The 24,002-nt window shown below is 36.1% G+C and overlaps 1 protein-coding gene across 2 annotated transcripts in view; it reads right to left on the bottom strand.

The window, feature by feature from the left end:
* Positions 1-24,002, bottom strand: part of VAPA (VAMP (vesicle-associated membrane protein)-associated protein A, 33kDa) — a 48,219-nt gene that overhangs the window by 7,984 nt on the left and 16,233 nt on the right. The window contains exons 2-5 of one of the 2 annotated variants that reach the window (XM_011936612.1): positions 16,713-16,865; positions 12,456-12,559; positions 11,619-11,699; positions 4,024-4,158 (exon numbers count right to left, since the gene is read on the bottom strand). In XM_011936612.1, coding sequence (XP_011792002.1) covers positions 4,024-4,158; positions 11,619-11,699; positions 12,456-12,559; positions 16,713-16,865 — 473 coding nt within the window. The remainder of the gene's footprint in view (positions 1-4,023; positions 4,159-11,618; positions 11,700-12,455; positions 12,560-16,712; positions 16,866-24,002) is intronic. The other variant, XM_011936613.1, reaches the window with a different exon arrangement.

Here is a 24,002-nt window from a genome sequence, read left to right as displayed (position 1 = left end):
AAACAATTCTAAAAATTAGCCAGGCATGGTAGTGTGCAACTCTAATCTCAGCTACTCAGGAGGCTGAGGTGGCTTGAGCCCAGGAGGTGGAGGCTGCAATGAGATGAGATCCTGCCACTGCACTCCAGCCCAGGTGAGAGTGAGCCTCTGTCTCCAAAAGGGGGGAAAAAAGATATACATGGGGTCAACACCAAAGAGAAAAAAACTAAAACAAAGATCATCAAGCTCTTGACAACTAGATTTTTGTTTTTAAATTCTTTACATTGCATAAAATTTTAAATTATGGGGGGAAGGGAAAAAATCATTTCCCATAATCTCATGAAATCAACAAAACTATTATTTATATTACTATTTTTCCACTCACATTTTATAAAATTGGGCATACATATTTGCTTATTCATTTATATGCATTTTTAATAATCATTTTAAATGACATGTCATTAAATATTCTATTCTACGCCTTGCCAAAATTAAACATTTCACTTTTGTTAAGCATTTGCTGGGCAGCTTTCCATTCTTTCCAATTTAAATAACATATCCATAAGAAGACATTCCATAAAAAGATAACTAGATTGGAATTAGATTTAGATGTTTCTAATTCTAATAGAATTAGACTTGGAATTAGATTAGAATTTATCTAAGCAAATACAATCAGATTTTTCTTTTTCATTGAAATTTCTCTTAAAAATGTTATACTGGGCCGGGCGCGGTGGCTCACGCCTGTAATCCCAGCACTTTGGGAGGCCGGGGAGGGTGGATCACAGGGTCAGGAGATAGACACCATCCTGGCTAACATGGTGAAACCCTGTCTCTATAAAAATACAAAAAATCAGCCGGGCGTAGTGGTGGGCGCCTGTAGTCCCAGCTACTCGGGAGGCTGAGGCAGCAGAATGGCGTGAATCCCAGAGGCGAAGCTTGCAATGAGCCAAGATCACACCACTGCACTCTAGCCTGAGCAACAGAGCAAGACTCCGTTTCAAGAAAAAAAAAAAGTTATACTGCTTTTATAACAAAAAGAAGAAATGATAACCAATTTGTGGAGCATAAAGAGACTAGAATGCAAAGAATACAGTGAAGCTGAAACATACTTCAAAAGTGTGCCCAATAAGTTATATCACATACTACCTAGGCCCCTTACAAAACAGTCAACATACATAATAGGTGCAAGAAAATCTATTTTATTTACATATACATATGCTACATATTTATATGTAATATAGCATATTAATCTTAGGAGTTAAAAATGGGGGGAAGTGTGATGGGAGGGTGGGGTTTGAGTCATGCGTGGAGTGACAATCTGAACAGCCTGATGGAAAAAATTAAGCACGTGTAACTTGAAGTATATGCTTCCATTCAGGACCTCTAATAGTGAGGTTTGGCGCCAATAAAACAGCTTGTTTCTTGAGAGTTGCTTCAAACTGGTCCAGAAAGAGAAGACTTGCTCTTCTGAGAACCATGAAACAAGCAAACTAGAGGGATTCCACATGCTGCGACTCTTAGTAAACTGATGCATAGTAACCTTACCTTACATTGAACCCTGCAATTTAGAGTAAGCTGGAAAGTCAAGGTGTGTATCAACTAAAACAATAAACCAACCTTGTCCATTTTCCACTATTTAGCCTATCTGCAGTCATCCTCCATCTATGAGTTGTCCAGTCATGCACTGTATAATGATGTTGTGGTCAACGATGATCCATACATATGATAGTGTTCCCATACAATTAGAATGGCACTGAAAAATTCCTATTATCTAGTGAGGTCTTACAACACACCATTCACATGTCTGTGGTGATGCTGGTGTAAATATACATACTGTACTCCAGTCATATAAAAGTATCACACACATGATTTATATACAATACAGAATACTTGGTAATAAATGACTATGTGACAGGTTTATGTATTTACTGTGCTATGCTTTTTATCATTTATTTTACAATGGACTCCTACTTATGAAAACAAAAAGTTAACTCTAAGACTCCGGCAGGTCCTTCAGGAGGTATTCCAGAAGGTACTGTTATCACAGATGATAACAGCTCCATGCGTGTTACTGTCCCTGAAGACACTCCAGGGAGACAGGATGTGGAGATGGAGGCTGTGATACCGATGATTCCGCCCTGTGTAGGCCTAGGGTGATGTGTGTGCCGTGTCCTAGTCTTCACAAAAAAAGTTTTTAAAAAAATCTTATTTAAAAAATAAAAAAAAGCCTATAGAATAAGGACATAAAAAGATATTTTTATGTATCTATACACTGTGCTTGTGCTTTAAGTTATGTCAAAATTTTTAATTTTAGAGTTTATGAAAATAGTTACAGAAAGCTAAGATTAATAAAGAAAAAAATTTTAATAAATGTAGCCTAAGTGTACAGTGTTTATAAAGTCTACAGTGTAATGTCCTAGGCCTTCCCATTCACTCACCACTCATTCACTGACCCACCCGAAACAACTTCCAGTTCTGCAAAATCCATTCACAGTATACAGATATACTGGTATACAGGTATACAATTTCTTTTTTAATCTCTTATGCCGTATTTTTGCTGCGCCTTTTCTGTGTCTAGTCACAGGTGTCCAATCCTCCAGTTTCCCTGGGCCTCACTGGAAGAAAAATTGTCTTGGGCCACACATAAAATACACTAACACTAACAATAGCTAATGAGCTATAAAAAAAAAAAAAAAAAAAAAAAAACACACACACACAAAAAAAATCTCATAGTGTTTTAAGAAAATTTACAAATTTGCGATGGGCCGGATTCAAAGATCTCCTGGGACACGTGTGGGTAGCAGGCTGCAGGTCGAAAGAGCTTGCTATAGATTGTTTGGATAGTAGTACAGCCACGGGCTACACAAGTCTGTAGCCTAGGAAAAACAGGCAATACCATATATAGGTTTTTTTAAGCACACTCTATGATGCTCACACAACAAATCACCTAACAACGCATTTCTCTATATTCCCATCCTTAAGAGATGCATGACTGTACTTTTTTATTCTTTTCTAGCGACCATCAGAATTTCAGTTCTAATATGCCAAGTATTTCTACTGGGGGTTAATTAGAAAAAGAGGGAACTAGGAATTGGAAATACAAGAACAAGTTTGCAAAGAAGCCTTGGGAAGAACAAAGGAGATAAAGGACATAAACGTGGGGCTACATTCTTACAAGTAACATGAGTGATAGATAAAAACGCACATAAAAGGAGTTAAGAGGCTAAAGTCAAGAGCACTGTCATAAACCGTGAGAGGCAGAATTAAGGTCTTGACCTATGAATTAAGAGACAGGATTTAAGTAACAAGGTTACCTGAAATTTTTTTTCCCACCCTAAACAATTTACTGTTTCTCTAGGATCATGATTCCCAGAAGTAAATAATTCCCAATCACAAAAACAAAAAAATATTAAACATTTAAACAGTAACTTTTCAAAGCCTTAGTAATGCATGTCGTATGCAAAACCAAATCAAAGTATAAACAATCTGCTAAAACTGTGGGGTTGACCACGTGTGGTGGCTCACACCTATAATCCCAGGACTTTGGGAGGCCAAGGCAGGCGGATCACCTAGGTCAGGAGTTTGAGACCAGCCTGGCCAACATGGTGAAACCCCACCTCCACCAAAAAAATAGAAAAATTATTAGCCAGGCATGGTGGCACATGCCTGTAGTCTCAGCTACTGAGGAGGCTAAGGTGGGAGAATCCAGCCTGGGTGACAGAGTGAGACCCCGTTTCAAAAAAAAAAAAAAAAGAGTACGCCCCCCAAATCTCAAAGAAAAAAATTACACTAACTTCGTAATGTTCACACTTACACTGTCCTGCTCACTGTTGAGATTTTAGTAAGTTCAGAAGTTTTTTAGAACAGAGTAGTTTGTGTGCATGATTTTTAAGTGCTTTGTGGTTTTATTGTAATTTTAGGCATAGTTCACTTCTATCTACTTCATATAACACACTCACAATACCACTTATCTGCTAGATATTTACATTAACTTAATCATTAACACTAGTAGACTCCTAAGTCTGTTAGCTCCCTATAACAAACCTTCTGTTTCTCCTGTTTCAACACACTGAGTCCCCTGGGGTCATCCTTCGTGTGATAACTGGCGGGTGTTGCAACTGTGTTGTTGATGCTGCTCATTGAAGTGACAGTCGGAGCATTCCCTGGTGGAGTTATGCCCTGAGATGGCATGGGAAACATATTCTCAGATTCTCACCGAACTCTGATTTCTTCTGCATGATACTGGGAATGACTGACACAGAAACCATTAGGCTCTAAAACATTAACACTTTATAAAAATGCATTAATTCATAATAAATGATACTAATAAGTAATAGCTATGTTAAAGCAAAAGTAGTTTCTGAACTCGTTTTGTATTTCCCAAACAAAATTAGTTATAATCTAATTGCATTATGTGCACCTATTAAATGTACATACTTCATTAAAATTTATGCCAGCCTTATGATGTTTTAAAATGAATACCATCTAATTCTTTGTGGCTTTTAATGTTTTTTACTAATTAATAACTGTCAATAATCTGAAAAGCACCTTCATGTCTTCTTACCTTTGATAACATTCAATGTGAACAATTTTATAAACCTCTCTTGTACTTAAAGCCTATCCCCTAATACACTCACGCCCTCACACACATCCCAGGCCAATAAACACACTTAAAGACTCACATAACCATTAACTCCATAGTTCTCTTCCTTTCTTTTCAAATTCCTTTAATAGATAAAAGCAATACTGTATTATACAAACAGGTAGGAAAGGGATTCCTTAATTATACTTACTGATATCCCATTTGTTCTCTGTCTCAACAGAAAATAATGTATATTCAACTATAAAATGTCTTTATAATAAGACCCCTGACATCCTTGTTCTTTACAGCCCCTCAGTCTTCATTAAAACAAACTAGTATTTTTTTCTAGAAAATACGTCACCTTCAAATGTCAGATGGAGGACATAAATGAAATGCAATACATTTAAGAAATTCAGAAAATGTCAGAGTTAAGGCCTTGAAAATTTTTTAGAAGTGAACACAAAGAACTGAATAGGTCATAAAACTTCAAAAATAATAAAACCACATTTGATCCTTAAAAAATAACCACTACCACTAATTGGACATTACGCATTTCATAATACAGAGCTGACAATCCGAACAGAGCTAATAATTCAAAGAACCCTATTTTGTACAATAGTCAGCACTTTCGTATCATGTGCCTCCAGCTGTCAACAATACACGGAACACGCTGAATGGCTTTCAGTACTAGCACTGACAATAACTCAACTGAAGACACTAGGGGCCATTAACAAAATGAAATGTACTGGCACACACCTGCTGATCCCGAGGACTAGGGAGGACTAGGGTAATGACACATCTCAGTGTGCTTAAGGATGGTATGTGCTTATGCTTATTATCCAGGAAAAAATACTAAGAGTCCTTTTGTTCTAAAATAAAAGGGTTCCTAAGTTTCCTGGGGCACCTTATCTATGATCCAAATCAGAGAGCTATTTCCCAAAAAGTAGCCTACACTTTAGTGATGGTTCAAATAAATGAGAATTGTTTTGTCACAAATAAATGATTTATTTAAACTATAAAAATAAAAATATGAACTTAGCCACTGTGCTTCTAAAGCTGGCTCCATTTTTTACCCTATAAGATGAACACAAAACTTCCATCATTTCCTTACTTATATATTCAGTATCAAAGTCCTAAAAAGTCTAAGGAAATCAACAAAATAACATCATACTTTTTCACTGCATTCCAAACATGTAAACACCCAAGAATTAATAGCATCCGTAAAAAGATCAAAATCCTCAAACAAGTGGGGTATACGTATACAACACACTTGATATGGTTTGGATCTGTGTCCCCGGCAAATCTCATGTCAAACTGTCATCTCCAGTGTTGGAGGTGGGGCCTGGTGGGAAGTGACTGGATCATGGGGGTGGGTCCTTCATGAATGCTTCAAGCACCCTCCTTGTGGTACTGTTCTCAGGACAGAGTGGAGCACCGCCCCTTCGCGCTCTCTTGCTCCTGTTCCTACCACGTGGGGTATCTGCTCCCCCGTACTCTCCACCATGACTGGAGGTTTCCTGAGGCCTCCTCAGATACAGAAGCCGTCATGCTTCCTGTACAGCCTGCAGAACTGTGAGCCAATTAAACCTCTTTTCTTTATAAATTACCCAGTCTCAGGTATTTCTTTATAGCAATGTGAGAACAGACTAATACAGTACTTAAATACTAGTGTGCTTCTTTCTGCACAAGGATACAGGAAGAGGGGCTGGGGAATTAAGGGAGTGGGGTTAAGACACACTAAAAAAGAATCATAAAGTTCAAGATTTGTTACCTCTACAATATCTGAGGAGAGTGCATCAACAACTGTGATAGCTACTGCAGAATCTGTTTTCAACACTAACCAAATTTTTCTAAGCTGACTACCAAAAATGAAATTTTGATCGATTCTTTAAAGTAAATGTGACCTATTTATCTGAGGTGACTGGTATGTTAATCAGCTTGATTGTGGTGATCATTTAATAATGTATGCATATATCGAAACAAAAAATAAAGGTGTAAAGAACCCCTATGAATTTCTCCACTGCTCTAAACACTAAAGCTGAACAAAAAAATACAAATGCCATCCACATGTTAAATCCTAAGTTCTATGTTAAATCCTAAGCTGTTAACAGCAACGCAGTTAAAAATTAAACTGATTTTGCTTAAGTTAACACACTTTTTACAACATACTAATAAACTAAAAGATCAAAAGATCTCAAAGAATTCTCTATATCACAATCATAACTGTAAGATAAAAATGTATTTTCCACTCTATACTTTTAAAAAATACATCACCAAGTTTTCAAAACATTTTTGTTCATCTTGCACATTTAGAAATGTATTTTCTTTGAATAAGGGATTGTCATATTTCAGCAACTGTGTAAGTCAGGATTCAGCGTCATATAGCATTTTATCAATTCATCTGAAGTAAATTAACAAACTGTGTATCACACTATCCAATAATGTCCTAATTTCCAAAGAGCCAAATTTCATGCTAAACAAATATTAACTACTAATTTTATCTACAGATACTAGAAAGAAACCAACATGTCAAAAATACTTTTTTTAACCAGTTTTATCAACTTCATCTATAAAGAATATTGACCTAGAAACAGGAGGATACAATTATCAATAGGGTCTTATTACCACACGAATAAAATATTAAGAAAGAGGTGTTTTGCTATTTATCTTTAGACATATAAAAGGTTTTATCCTTAATTGTTAGAAACAAAAACTTCTTATATATTTTGTACTATCATAAGACTTCAGATTTGGTACCTTAAGATTTCATATTTTCTATAAAAGATGAGATGCAACATTAAATTGGTAACTTGAAAGTCACACAATCAATTAACAACCCAGATGGAACTGGGTCTGTGCCAGGTTGCACTGAGTTTAAACTCATTTCTCAGTATGTAACATTTCTTGTACAATCTGCAGGTTAGTTAATATTACAAGAGTGAGTTTAGGCAGGAACAGTATTTCCCAAAGTATATTTTTTCAGAACATCGGTATTTCCTAATTAGGTTATTTTAAATAAAAAAAAAATACTGGGTTAAATATATTTCTTTACCGTTAAGTTTTCTCAGAGCCTTTAATAGGCAGATACACATGTGATTCCTCTTGGAGACATTTACAATATTTTTCCAAGCTCACCTGACTACAGACCGCTTCCAACCTAATACACTGGGAAATACTGCCTTATAAAAATACAGTTGTGTTTTAGCCTCTCTTTAACATACACATTAATCAATTAAGGCCACTTCCAGCCTAAATAGTATAGACACAATTTTTGCAAGTTTGAATTACATAAATTTGAAACGGTGATATATTACAATCTTTAAGTCTCATTTTATGTGTAAAACTTGAAATGTAAATTATAAACATTCAAAAACATCCATCAAAAATCATAATGGCAAGGCCAGTGAGCCATGAAAGTCGTAAGTTATATTTATGTATTGCTATACTGAAACACCACTTCAGCTGGTTCATAGAAGTACCTGCCCATTCTTCTCAGGATCAGTATTGGATTTTGCACATTTTGAATTACCCAACATAATCCAACCATAAAATGCAATCATTACCCCAAGAAATAAAAGGATCCACATCATCCTATATGCTGTTTTATCATTAAAATTTTACCATTTGAAGAAGCACCTCCAAATGAAAAATGGGCCTCCACTCTTATCTTGGTCAAAAAAATGAAGAGAGTTTGATAAAATTAAAAATCAATTTTGTCACAGGGCCCCGGCCGATTGTAGTCCTGAAATACCATCTCCCACTGAAATGGTCCTGAGCTTCTTTCCAGGTCTGAACCTGGAAAAATCTTGTCACATTAGACAAGAAAATTACCAAAGACTATGAGGATCAAAAAAACTCAAGAACCAATGTGAAAAGTATCCTTACCAGGCAACTTGAGCACCAATAATAATAATTAACTGTCAAGAGTTAAAACTCAAATATGTTTAAATTCATGAGTTTTATCAATATAGAAGCAGGGAGGGAGGGAAGAAAGGATGGAAGGTGGAAGATCAACTGGACATCACGAGGTGGGATGCTTATAAACCAACTCAGTTTTCAAAACCTTTCAAGATAAACTTTGGCATTTGTTCTGCCTTTTTAAACTCTACCACTCAATAATCAAATATTACATAAGCACAAGTTTCTCTTTACACAAGTATTGTAACTAGTGTTATGAAGTAGGAATGACAGAGTATCACCATAAGACAATCTTAAATGAATTAACAGACCTAGGCCATACTGTCTCAATCTCAACTTTACTGACATTTTGAGCCAGACTATTCTTTATTGTGGGGGCTGTTCTGTGCATCACAGGAAGCTGAAAGGCATCTCCGGCCTCTGCCCACTAAACAGGTTACCTGTAGCACCCTTACCTACCTCTCAGTCATGAAAACCAAAAATGTTTCCAAACACGGTCCCTAGAGGAGCAAATCGATTGCCCCTGATGAGAACCACTCATTTCAAACTTTCAATCATAGGAAATACCAGGGACAGGGGAAAAAGGCTAAATGGCACCACAAGGATGGAATCAGCAAAATCAAGTCTGTGGGAAAGTCTATAGTTAAACATAGTTTAATAATAAAAACATTCAATAATTTGCAAAAAAAAAAAAAAAAAGAGGGAGGAAACAACAAACTAAGAGATTTAAGAAACGTATCATCCAACAGAAGTATCTGGGCTCTGCCAGGCACGGTGGCTCACACCTGTAATCCCAGCACACTTTGGGAGGCCAAGGCAGGTGGATCACCTGAGGTCAGGATTTTGAGACCAGCCTGGCAAAAGCCTGTCTCTACAAAAAATACAAAACTTAGCCAGGCGTGGTGGCATGCACCTGTAATCCCAGCTACTAGAGGCTAAGGCAGGAGAACTGCTTGAACCCAGGAGGCACAGGTTGCAGTGAGCCAGGATCGTGCTACTGCACTCCAGCCTGAACAACAGAGCAAGACTCCATCTCAAAGAAAAAAAAAAAAAAAAAGAACTATTTGGACTTTATTTTCATCTAATTCAAACAAACTGCAGAAAAAAAAATTTTTTAATGACATCTGTGACAAGTTTTAATGCTGCCTGGATAGCTTGATATTAAGGATATGCTAAATTTTTAAAGGCATAGTAACAATATTGTCATTAAAAATTTGTATCTCTTTTTTTAAAGTACTTTGAAAGACATACATTGAAACAGTTACAGATTAAATTATACCATGTCTGGGATTTGCCTTAAATAATACCTAAGATGAGAAGTAATAGGATTTATATATAGTAAGCTTAACCACAAACTAGTCATTGATAAAGCTGCTCGTAAGTTCACAGAGGTTCATTGTACTCCTCCTACCTACTCTTCTAGGTGCTTCAAGTTTTTCAAAATAAATCTTAAAAATTATCTTTAGCAGATATTTCCTACAATTTAATATACAAGTCCAGATAATCCAATTAGTGAAAATACATTAACAGCTGGCTAATCAAGGCTCAGACTCAAGATATTCTCTAGAGTACTTTGAAGTTACTTAACAGCTTTTAGGTTACTAGTAATACCTGCTCTGAAAAGGTTCCAGGTTCTACTGCTGCTCAAGTTCCACCACAGGCGATCCTGGGAACTCCATTCAGTATTTGCTCAAGCGCTAAAAGAGACCCAAAACTACTTTCTTGGATAACTATGGGCTAGACCAATAGGTAGGCATAACTGCTCTTTTCACACAAGATGGGTAAATGGCTGGGTTCAACTGTCATTACCATATCATTCCCATCAACTTCTGGTTTGGTTTCCAAACCAGTGAGAGCTAGTCTTAATTAGCAGTATCAAATACCTGCAGTCTCAATCCTTTTCACACATCTCAAAGTGTGTGCTATCCAGAGCACAGCAGAAGCCCAGAGAGAAGACAGATTTATGCTGAATGAATTACTGTAAAAAATGACATAAACTCTAAGTGAGAAAATATCCAAATGTTTTTTAAAAAAAGTCAATCCAGACAACATGCTGTTTTGTTTTCTTGATTTCAACAGTAAGAGCTAGGCAAGCTATTAGCTTCCCTCAGCCTAAGCAAAAAAGAAAACCTCTAAATGGGAAGCATACAAAGGCCATCTAACACTCACTTTACAGAGAATATACGTGTTCACATTTTTTTGCTTTTGGCAAATACCTCAAAAATCACTTAAAAGAGGTATTTTAAAAATTCAAAAACTAATTTGGTCAACATCTAATTACCAGAGACCTTTTCATTTCTGCTTATCCTGAAAGAGAAACACAGTAACTGAGCCCACGTATTTAATCTGCATGTTTACTTTTCAATAGGGCAAATGGCCACCAGATTAAGGCAGTAGTCATGTCAGATTGTAACCAAATCGTGCCAAACAATTCTATTTATCCATATTATTGTATGTATTAAGTCTCATACACACACAGAAAAACTTATCTTTCAGGTCTCTCTTACCATAGGGAAAGATTCAAATTTGCAATCCAGACAGGGAAAAGGACAAGGTAAGTGACTATAATCCACTCTGTACATTCACAGACTACTATTTGTTTGTTTTTAAATAAACACATATATCCCTCAGTCCCCCAAATTGTATTTGACTTACACTAATGAGTGAGCAGCATAACAATTATTTACTAAAGAATGCAATCAGATGGATTTGACTGAAAACAAAAGTGAGCAAAATGCCTGGGAATAGCTAAACCTGGAATAAACCATCCATGTAAGTGAATTTTTTATCCCCAAACTGCTGGTACATAATGGCCAAAAAGCAATTTATATGTATTTTTAAATTATGTATACACGTCTCATTCTAAAAAAGAACCTGTAGTGGTTTACACCACAAAAATCTGCTATACTTAAAGGATGTAGTCTAGACCTAAAAGTGAGTCTTTCTTTCTTCTTGGATAAACAAAATTTAAAAAAAAAAAAAAAAAAAGTATATCAAGTTTTTTAAAACTTAACCACTGAGTCTTATGACGTGAAACAGCCATACCACACATACCTCAAAAGTCAAAAATAGAAGCAAAATTAATCAAAGGAACCAAGAGCTCAACATCTTCCAATTTCTTTTACATTTTCCTACTTACCAATTTATCATTTTCATTAGGCATTTCAAATACACATCTCAATTTGGAATCCATTAATTCATCAGGTTTTGCCTCTTTCCACTAAAAAATAAAGAAAACCAAACATGAGACATAGGAGGTATGATCATGGTAAGTCAGTCTGACCTCACGGGACAGCTAAAAGATGAGCGTAGCTGCCTGGCTTGGCTGACATACACTGGTGCACTCTCTACTGATCACCCTGCCATTGTTACTGGCTAATGTCACAGAATCTTTATATAATCCTAGAGTTACTATCACCATCCATTAAAATCACAATGGTATCACTAGCAACCACAGGACTTTCTTCTTAATAGCAGCATTTCTTTCTTCTTTCTTTTTTTCCAGTTGGTCTCATTCTGTCTCCCAAGCTGGAGTGCAGTGGCCCCTCCTGGGCTCAAGCAAGCCTCCTGGGTAGCTGGGACTACAGGCATCCAACACTACCCAGCTCTTTTTACTTGTTGTTAGTTTTTTTTTTTTTTTTTTTGTACAGACAGGGTCTTGTCATGTCGCCTGGGCTGGTCTCGAACTCCTGAGCTTGAGATACTCCCATCTTGGCCTCCCACAGGGCTGGGATTACAGGTCTGAGCCACTGCACTAGGCCAGTAGCAGCATTCCTAAATTGTTTCTAAAAAAAAATACTATTTAAAAATTCTTTCATTCTGTAAGTTAGAATTATCTACAATGAAGACATTGGCAGTTTTTTAAAAATCTAAATTTAACTTTTAGTTTTTAGAAATTAAGTTTTTCTACTGACTGCTGAACAAAACCCACAGTTGAAACTCCACTCCCCAAAATAAATTCCTCTTCTGTACTTACCACAGCTTCCATATCTGAAGTGTTTGGTGGAGCAAAAATTGTCTGTACCATAAACTTGTGTTTACTCTTTTCATTTGGATCATAGTCAAAGGGCTGTAACATTACTAAATAAGAAAAAAAGGATATATTATATCGTCTCCTGCATGTTTGAAAGACATACATTGAAACAGTTACAGATTAAATTATACCAAGTCTGGGATTTGCCTTAAACAGTATCTGGCCATAGTATCATTCCTATTACTTCACAAATATGCAAATTTAAAGAAAACTAAGAAGGGTTTAAGAAACCAAATACCGGAATGTTTAAGAATCCAGAATCGGCTGGGCGCGGTGGCTCAAGCCTGTAATCCCAGCACTTTGGGAGGCTGAGACGGGCGGATCACGAGGTCAGGAGATCGAGACTATCCTGGCAAGATGGTGAAACCCCGTCTCTACTAAAAAATACAAAAAACTAGCCGGGCGAGGTGGCGGGTGCCTGTAGTCCCAGCTACATGGGAGGCTGAGGCAGGAGAATGGCGTGAACCCGGGAGGCGGAGCTTGCAGTGAGCTGAGATCCGGCCAATGCACTCCGGTCCGGCCGACAGACAGAGACTCCGTCTCAAAAAAAAAAAAGAATCCAGAATCAACTTAATGGATCCCAAGTATTTTTAAATTGTCTGCCTTTCTAATTTACTAAGTTTTCCACAACCAACAAAATAAACAACTGCAATTAAAAATTAAATATGAATCTATGATTTTGCCCTTTCTAAACTCAGCTTGTGAAAATTTTCAAAACTTTGCCAATGTTAACTATAATGCCTATAAGCTCAGATAAAATCTACTAAGCTATTAAAACTATGAATTTAGGCTTCATGTGTTTTCTGATTTAAAATTATACAGCTGGGATATTTAAAGGAGAAATAGTCACTTAAAACTTCACTACCATCTATTTTTTGCTTTTTAAAACTGGGTCTCACTCTGCTGTGAGGCTGCAGTGCAGTGGCGCCATCTCTGCTCACTGCAGCCTCAACCTCCCTGGGCTCAGGCAATCCTCCCACTTCAGGCTCCGAGACAGCTAAGACTACAGGCACATGCCACCATGCCCAGCTAATTTCTGTATTTTTTGTAGAGAAAGGGTTTTCGCCATTTTGCCCAGGCTGGTATCGAATTCCTGGGCTCAAGAGATCCGCCTTCCTCAGCCTCCCAAAGTGCTAGGATTACAGGCGTTAGCCGCAGCGCCCGTCCCATATGTTAATATAATTAGTTTTTCAAACATGTATTTTAAATAAACATCTATTTCAGTTTATGAATAATCTTCTAAGAAAACAAAAGTACACAAGGAAACCATATGGCCTCTTGATTTCTAAAATTTATTCTACAGTCTCAATAACATTAAAAATTTTTAAGCATTTATAATTTCCCAACTTTTAAGTTTTCTAAGGTTCCATGTGGTTGTAAGTAATGCTAAATTTATGTAACGTGAGTCCAATATAAGACTACATAAAGAATGAATCAACAGTTACACAAAGTATGTACATGGTATTACAGAAATTATTTCCCTAACTTTGGATTATTTCTAAGATATATCTCCACACTTTCGAAAAGATAAACACGAGTAAATAAATGTAGAAAATAACAATTATGTAATAAAAGTCTTATTCACAAGATGTGTCTGAGAAGTCCATTAACTGCTATCAAGGTTAAGACAACTTTTTCAAGGGGCCAAATACACAGCAGCAGGAAATGTACTGGATAAAATGCCTCAGAATACAGCTTAAGCTAAATAAAATTCCATTAGCAACCTTCACTGAGTAATCATTATAAGCTAATCACTATGAACCAAAAATCTGTGAATAAAACGAAAAACTTACAACATGGTTAAGTTTATAGCAGTTACACTCTAATTTAGGTTGCAGACCAAATAACGAGACAAAGACGATCTTGAAAACAAATATAAAAATGTGCACAAATTGGAACAAATTCAAAAAAAAGTGTCAAAGGGACAAGGGGGAAAAAGAGAAATGAGCATGTAGTACAGAGAATTAATCAGAGAAGGTTGCTGGAAGAAGCATACCTTTGAGTGACTGTAAATGGAAACACACTACACTAAAAATTGGAAAAGCCAAATTCTCATTGAAGTAGAGCAATCCAAGGGCATGTTTGTATAATCAGTAACCAGTTTGTCTGAAGGTTTTAATAAGGCAGGTTTCTATGAAGAAAATGCTTTGATACATTATTTTCTCAAGAAATATTAACACACAGAAATCAGCAATCTGGGCCCCTCAAAGAAAAAATCATTCTGCATAGCTGTTTGGATTCCTAGGGATATAACGCTTGTACCAATAAACTATTTTTAGCCATGTGGACTGAAATAATTATATCTTCTGGCCAGGTGCAGTGGCTCACGCCTGTAATCCCAGCATTTGGGGAGGCTAAGGTGGACAGATCACTTGAGGTCAGGAGTTCGAGACTAGCCTGGCCAACATGGTGAAACTCTGTCTCTACTAAAAATATAAAAATGAGCCAGGCATGTTGGCGCACGCCTGTAATCCTAGCTACTCAAGTGGCTGAGGCATGAGAATCACTTGAACCCAGGAGGCGGAAGTTGCAGTCAGCTGAGATTACATCACTGCACTCCTGCCTGGGCAACAGAGCAAGACATTGTCTCAAAAAAAAAAGAAAAAAGATAAAAAGAAAGAATTATCTCTTCTTCCAATTGTGCTAAAGGCTTAAAGATGTAGTAGAAAGCAGCAACATCCAGAGTGCATGCATTCCTTCATCTTTATTTCCCATCTCTTCATCCCAAGAACTGATGAATCAGACTTAGCAAAGAAACATGAAAAGCACTCCTCCCAGGCCTCCTTAACACAAGACTCACTAAAACATCTTTTTCCTCGCTCTTGAGGTTTTTGGCTATACCTGCCAAGAGAAGATTTAGTGTCACCAAAAACTCTATGGTCTGTCCTTCATGGCTTTTGCACTCAGGTTCCACCTCTAAATACTCTCAATGAGCCTACCTTGGGTTCTCTCTCTCTCTACCCAACTCTGCTGTGGATTTGAAAACTGATATGGAATTATTGTGTCTTAGGGATTACTTACCAAGATCACCCAGGCTTTTTTTTTAATGTGCACTTTTTTTTTTTGAGATGGAGTCTTACTCTATAGCCCAGGCTGAAGTGCAGTGGTGTGGTCTCAGCTCACTGCAACCTCCACCTCCTGGGTTCAAGCAATTCTCTGCCTCAGTCTCCCAAGTAGCTGGGACTACAGGCGCCCAACACCACACCCAGCTAATTTTTTGTATTTTTAGTAGAGACAGGGTTTCACCATCTTGGTCAGGCTGGTCTTGAACTCCTGACCTCATGATCCACCCGCCTCAGCCTCCCAAAGTGTTGGGATTACAGGCGTGAGCCACCGCGCCCAGCCTAAACGTACACATTTCTAAGCCATGCTCCCAGAGATTCCGATCTGAGAGAGATGAATCCACGTGTGTTCCTGCTCCCTGTGTTATTATAGCACATAGTGGGAGTTGAGAAGTACTGCTGTAAAGGAAGAGTAAATGCAGCCTGAGAGGTTCTCCCCTAAGTAAAATACATGAAACCATGTAAGTTCTCATATTTAGTTCCTATTTCTCAGCTATATTAGTGAAGTCAGAGGGACTGAGAAAGGAAAAAACAGTTTATAGGTGGCATTAGCTATGGTACCAGTATCGACTCCATAGCAGGAGTAAGCAATCTATATATGGCAAGCACACTTCTTTGACAAGTAAACACATTAAGAGAGTAGTAAAATAAAAACAAAGTTTTCACACGCAGGACACTGTTGACATTTAAAGACTCATCTGATTTGACACAGTAGGCAAAAAAGTGGCATTATACCTTCTTAAGCAAAAGAATTATGACACTTCTATAGCTGCATGCAATGTGTAATATGATTACGATCTGAAGGAGAATGACCCATCAGAAAAATGGTATAATTTTTCAAAGATAAAATAACAAAGGCAGAGAAGGTAGTGGTTAGCTGTAGAAATAAAGACTAGATATAAAGTTTGTAATTGACAATAATTTCTTATAAACTGACCACACTCCCTACACAGAAGATGAGAGTGAGAAATTTTCTGAAACAGCTTGCATATAGTACAGTAACAAGACATCTTTAAAGGCAAAGCCAGAATAATGTAAGAATTATCTCCCTCCCTCCAGATGAAACCTTATTAAACAAAAACAGAATCATAAAATGTCAAAATTCAAATGTACATAAATTCAGAACATGATTTGCTACCTGAAACAGTCACAGTTGACCCTGGGTCAATAATTCCACTGTTGGGCCTCACACAGTACCGGCGAGGTGCTGTAGTCTTCACTTTGAAACACACTTTTCTATCCGATGGATTTCGCAATTTAAGATTTGTAGTGACTACATCTGTGAAGGGGCCTGTAAAGTTTAAAAATTAAAGAGAAAACAAAATTTAATTGGATTCTCAACAACAAAGGAATCAAAACTGAAAATATATAACCTCAATTTTAATTATGTGTTGACATTTGTAGGCATAAATATCCCAAATGGCTACTAACACTGCCTTTCTCCAGGTGGTAGACTTAAAAACAAGTCATATTTTCTTCTTCATTCCCTGTATTTCACAAAATTTCTACCATAAATATGTATGATTTCTATCAAAAAAAGTACTATGAAACTTCTGATCTATGAAGTTTACAACTGTATTTTTATAGTATGTTGTTAACACATTGCTGAAAATACCAGAATTTCCCAGTTGTCTGCAAACCAGTGTCAATCTTCAAGTTCATTTTACTAGGCCAACTGCAAAAATCTCTACATCTGAAGACCCTACACCCTACGACATCAGTGCTTTTGCTTTACCTCAATTTTGTTTGTTCATTCATTCAATCCATTCATTCATTCACATATTTGTTAAGTGTTTATTATGCCATATGCTCTAGATATAAAGTTTTTAAGCTTTGGTTCTGCACCCAAACAACATAAAATTACAAAACAAAGAACCCAAAAGGCTCATCCATTTTGCTAAAGAAAAGCCTAAAGAAAAATTATGCAGATTAATTTAGACAACAAAATAAATACCGGTTAATTTGGAGGCAGAAGATAAAAACATGTTCCAGTTGGGAACAATAACCACAGTTCTAACTACTCCAAAAGTAATTTTAAATGATTCTAAAACCAATTCGTTTAAAGTTATATTTAAAAAAAAAAAAAAAGCTAGAAGGCTGGAATCAAAGACAACTATTATAAAGGCTATCTTTTATTTCAATTTTAAGAATAAGCATGTCTTTTAAAATTTTACAAAGGCAAGGTCATTAAAAGACACTTATTATCAAGCCGTAAGAAGTAAACTGATTTTATCCTATGCTTAAAGTTTGTGAGTAGCAAACATTTTCTAATAATTAAAAATTTGGAACTAGGATGAGAGGAAGGAGATAAAAATGAGTGAAAATTAGAAGAAAGCATGTAAAGGCAGGTTTTAGAAAAGGAAGTATTTTAATAAAACAGGTCTGCATTTTTTTTTGGGGGGGAAGCATACATATGATAAAAGTACGATTTTCTGAACTGCTTGTTTCATTATATGGTCAAACTAATCATTCCATTTACAACATACACCCCTTGCTGCTTCTTCAACCCCAAGTGCTTGCATTTTTTTTTTGAAAAGCATCTGATTAACAACTCCACCATAAAACTAGTATGAGAGTAAAGACAAAAAACTCCAATGTGTCCATTTTACTACAGGAATCCACAAAATGGCTGGCTGGAGATATGTTTTGAACTGATAAAACTGGAAGTCTTAAAGGCAAATTCCATTTCTTAACATTCTCAAATCCGTAATTACTACAAACACTTTAAAATGTAAAATTTTATAGGACTATTTTGAGTAGGACTTTAACATTAGTAGCAAGCAGATTAAAATAAAGATCTAATTTCTTAGTAACATGACAAAAAGACATGTCACAAAATTTTAATTTCGAACAATCCTAATCCATAATACGAATGAATACCTAATTATTTTTAATTACATGTTTATGTATTTTCATAACATAATTATGTGTTTAGTATTTAAATGTTTTATTAATTTAATTCTCTCCAATTTTAAAAAGTGCCAATTATCCAAACTAAGGTAAAATAATTTTTTAACTGATTTTTAAAATGACTGTGGGTCAGTTTTGATCAACAAACTCTTACTGTAAGAGTTGTATAAATTCTGAAATAGTATTTACATTTCATGATATTGCTCACCAGGGATTATAAATTGTCAATACAGATTGTGGGATTTCTAGACATAGAAGTATAAATTATCTAAAGATGATGATAAATATATCAAAAGAAATACACTCCACCAATTCAAAACAAAATTCTTAACAAGACATGTTAACCTTGCAAGTAAAATGTAGAATTACCTATAACAAACCCACCTAACAAATGAATTTGAGATTTTCTGCTCCATTGTATCCCTCTAACCTAGCCTCTCAATGAAGGTTGCTCCCAGCAGACAGTTAAGAGTTTGAGCCCCTTTCCTAGTTTGAAATGGAAAATTATCAAGTACTGATGACCATTAGCAAAGGAATAATCAGATTCAACAGCTAAAAAAGGTCATGGGAAGAAATATGTGGTCCACTTTTGTGAGTTACAGAATCCTTTAAGAACCTGATGAAAGCCGTATTCTACACCTCAGAAAAACATACATAGGTAAATATTCACAAAAATTTTACACTGACTTTTATGGAAGGTAAAATGGGTTGGAGAGCTGGGTTCAGGGATAGAGGGGTTGTATCATGTAACCCCCAGGAGCTGCTGATTTAAAAGGCCTGATGAAGAAATCTACCTTAAGATCTTCAGAAAAGAGAAGTTATATACCTTACTGAAAGTGCTACAAACATAACCCTTTAGGTGATACTGCCCCTTACAAGGTGTTTTGATTCGGCATTATGATTGGGTGGTACTTACTGGGGTGGGAGGTGGGGGCAGGAAACAGGACGGTAGACATTCTGCAATGCAGACCCACACAATGAAGTCCTATGTTCCCGCTGCATCGCATTTTCAAATACTCCTCCAAAAATTCTTATTGGTGGAAAACCTCTTTTCCAAGTATTCATCTATTACGTGAACAGGAAAAATGTGTACTCTTTTCTTCAAAATGTTAAAAGGTGAGTTCACCATTACAGAAGATTATTCTACCAATAGCAATGCCACTCATGATACCTGAATCACCAATACAATGCATCTGAATTAGTCAGCAGTCATTTGTAGGTGACACATTCACATGAATCTACCTATATGTCTATTCTTATTTTGCCCTTTTATCAATGTTAAGAAAAACTGTCAGGACTATTCAGATAACTCTTGTCTTATTTCTCTTAAATCCAAACGTACTCATCTTAAGTAGATACAAACATCTGGCTATTGTACCTACAAACTTAAGTAGGGTACAAGTATTTGACTACTTCATTATGTCTTCTAGGGTAGTCATGCCCAAACACTTACACTTAAAATGAGCATTCCATTATAAAAGTACTTCCTTTTTTTTTCCTTATGTTATAGCTAGGGCAAATATATTTTGTAATTTTTAATTACATATGTTATTGGTCATTTTATATATGAATTTCTTTTCAGGATAGTAATAGGAACATTACAAAATATAAAAATGAGGTATGAAGTTACAGTTAAGAACCCCTGAATTAAACCAATAATCTCCTGCTTTACTAATTGAAAATGTATCCTTTGTAAGGCTTAGGTGATTAAATCATCAAGAGAAACAAGTGACTACCATAAAAGTCAGGATAATGGTTAATCCTGCAGTGGAAGTAACTGGGAAAGGGTAAAAGGAGAGCTTTGCCGAATGCTAGCCAAGTTCTGTTTCTCACCCTGGAGGTGATCATGAGTATTTAATTTTTAATAATTCCTTGAACTGTATATATCTTTTCTTTATGAAAAACAAATTTTTTTTAAAAAAAACTGATCCTTGACATAACCTTGAAAAATTGAAAAAAACAGTGAAAAGCAGTTTTGATGACAAAGTGAACATCTGATGCAATTTACGGAGTAAACAAATATGTTTAGAGGATTTCTGAAACTTAATCCCTATAAATGGGGAAATCCTATCATTTGCCCAATATAAATGCTTAGTTTAACATTTAGGAAACAATTTTTGAACTAGTCCATTTTAATCAAAAGTACTGATAGAAACTTATGTTAGAGACATGTCACTGTTTATAATGAACTATCCCATATAAAAAAAGAAAACTGCATACAAGTTACATTTATTTGCACTCTTACATTGAAAAAAATCTACAATTAAAATACTTCTACCTTTCAATTATGTGGCTGTTGTTCTTTGGAAGCCCGACCATTTCCTGCCACTAAGTATTCTGTCCCAACTCCTCTATAGCTGTCACTGCCATTAAGCCAAAATCCTGCTCCTAGTCCCAAATTCTTACAATCAAACAGAAATGTAACACAAACACAAATGTGACCTCTGAGTAAAAAAGTCTGAACATAAGTTTTAAAAAAAACTTGCAACGTGAGATGTCAAAAATACTAGAAAATTTTAAGGCAGTTCACCCAGAAGTCAGTCAAGTGGGACTGGCCTGCCTCGTTTGCCTAAAAACGGTTTTCCAGCATGAAATACCCTTTTTAGTCAGTCCATGTATGTAAAATGCAACCATTCAGTACAATGGCTTCCTTTTAAATAGCAGGACCTTTATTCTCCAAACCACCCAGTCTTAAAAGGACTCCCACACTAAGCTAAGAAGAGCTACCAAAAAAAAAAAAGAAGCACTCTAACAGTTTTTAAAAACTGTTATCATTCACTCATATTTTGATGTGAACTACTGATAACAAAGTTATCTTGAAATCCTGAGTTCAGTTCAGCTGCAAAGAGAATCAATTGTGGAAGAGGGGAACAGTTGGCTTTCCCCGCAACATTTTATTATGAAAAATTTGACACAGAAATTGAGATAACTATATAAACATTCATACATCACTCCTCACATTCTACAATCAACATTTTGCTGTATTTACTTTGCAGCATATCTATCTGCCCTGTCCAGACACCCACTTAATTTCTGATGCACATCGAAGCAAGCTGAAGACATCAGTACAGTCACTCCTGAACACCTCAGTATGCATATCAACTTTAGTATTTGTTTTCTGTTAAGAGTATAAAATTTTAATACAGGATAAGCAGGAGTAGATCACACAGAACATTTCAGAAAACGCTTCAAAAATGTAGCTTAAGAATAAACAGACAATGTACATGAACATTAATTTATGAACTCTGTGACCCCATTTAGGCTAGTTACTCAGAGGCGTGTTTAGGAGACAATTCTGCATGGGCCTCTAGCATTTCTGCACATCTTGCAAGGAGAAGTCCTGGGGTTTTTTACCCAGACTATCTTTTGAAGGATGTATTAACTAGTGAACTGTCTTAGAAGACACCACCTCCCTTCTGAGGAGAGGGGCAGGTGTGTTCAGTGGCCAATATAATAAAGGTAAGGTCGTCTTCTGGAATAAAGGTCAGGTAGGTTTCTGTGCAGCCCACTATGAAAGATTCAGGTTCTCTAAGTTCAGGGTTTCTAGTTATGATGCAAACTCATTATGTGAGTAATATCTACCTGAACACCTCTGTCACCTCCATGGAACTTAAGGAGGGCAAGGAAAACCAACACAAATATAATAAATCCCATTCCACTTGCAGTGCCATGAAAAATTATGTCCGTTGTCTAACTCAGGAAATCTCACATCTTCTACCAACATCTACAAAACTGCAGCAGGCGAAATTTTCAGTCCCTTCACAGTTCTTGACAAGGTCTTTGTAAATTCTTGGCTACGCAGTGCAGACTAATGAGGAAGGCTGGGCGCTCTGCTCAAATACACAAACAACGTAGCCACAGCAAGGCAGGTGATGACTACCTTCAATGTTTCCAACAGGTTTTAGCTAATTCAGTTGTATCACTGATTGAACTGTTTCCCAGTTACATAAGGGTTATGCTGCTGAGTATCTGTGGCATCATGTTAACATAATCATATATACAAAACATATATTAATACTATATAGTACACAGAATATCTACTAAGGGACTAGCTAGTATTTACTGGGCACTCATGTATCAATAACTTTGTACAAACTATGTTATTTAACTCTCACAAGTCCATGAAGTAGATACTTGCATTATATTTAAATATACCAAGTTTACAGATGATTCAACTCAGAAGGTAAACACTAGTCCAAGGTCATACAACTCAAAGCAATGAAAGTGGAAAGTCAAACCAGGTCTGACTCTAGGGCCTGAACTCTCATACATTTTGAACGTATAACCTAGCGGTATTTATTTTCTAATTCATAAGTATTCCAGGTAGACTTCTGCAGCAATAAAGCATGAAAGTGCAGTCAAATTAGCCATGTATGAAAAAGGTTTTCTAAATGAATATTGTATTTTCCTTGGTCACATAGGTCAACACTGAACACTTCCTGAAATAAGTATCAAGCACTCTAAAAATATTTTACATTTTACATCCAAGAAAGTCCTAAAACATTCTTATTACAAATGTTTTACTGTCCATTTTTTTCAAACACACTGAAGTGTCAGACTTGAGGTAAGCTCCACGGAGACTAGGTCTTTGTTTCGTTAGCTGCTGTATCCCCAGCAACTAACACAATGCCTGGCATAGGAGGTACTGAAGAAACATTTTTGTATAAATATTGTTGTACAAATAGAGTACTACTTTCTGGAAAAGAAAATGAGTCAGTTCTATTTAAAAAAATTTAGTTATTGAAGCACTAAAACATTATCTCTTTATAAGATCTCACTAACATCATAAAAATATGGATCCTGAGATAAATGGAAAAGCAAGACTGCACTATTTTATTTAAGCCTCTATGGGCTTTAATTACTGAAATTGCCTCACTGTCCCTGTTTATCCATGTTACACAATCAACTAACAGTTTCAGAATGTATCATGAAAACTCTCCAAAATCCACTTAATATAGTCATGTAATCACTTTTTATAAACCAGTATTCCCACTCTGGGAGCCTAAAATTACAGTGTAAAAAAGTTACCAACAGGAAAGGACCATGTCTTTTACTTCTTTTACACCGTTTTCACACAGTGTAGTATTGTTCTGGTCGTATAAATACTCATCCATCACTTTTACATAAACAGGTACCTAAATAAAAAATGAAAACACTTCTTTCCATTCTTCTGGCAGCCTTCTGGGGGAAGAGAGAGGTTATTTCTGTTACTGATGTTATACCATGACTTTTAAAAAAAAGCATAACGTAGTATGTTCAATCAGAGGCTTAACAGCTAAAACCATTACCTAGGTGATTGACCTTGGGTACATCACTTCACCTCTCTATCCCAGTCTAACCTCCTTCATTTTAGAATTTCTAGGCAAAATGATCTCTAAGGCTTCCTCTCAGCTCTAAAATCATGCGACATTATGATTAACTTTACTTACTACCTTAAAGAACGTCTTCTACCCTATGGTAAAGATGGGAGACAATTCAATCTTAAACCCATCACAGCTTTATCGACATTTTAAAAAAA

This window comes from Colobus angolensis, unplaced genomic scaffold, assembly GCF_000951035.1.
Source record: "Colobus angolensis palliatus isolate OR3802 unplaced genomic scaffold, Cang.pa_1.0 Scaffold155, whole genome shotgun sequence".
Classification (NCBI taxonomy): domain Eukaryota; kingdom Metazoa; phylum Chordata; class Mammalia; order Primates; family Cercopithecidae; genus Colobus; species Colobus angolensis.
Note: the sequence above shows the minus strand (reverse complement) of the source record. Positions and strands in the feature narration are given on the sequence as shown.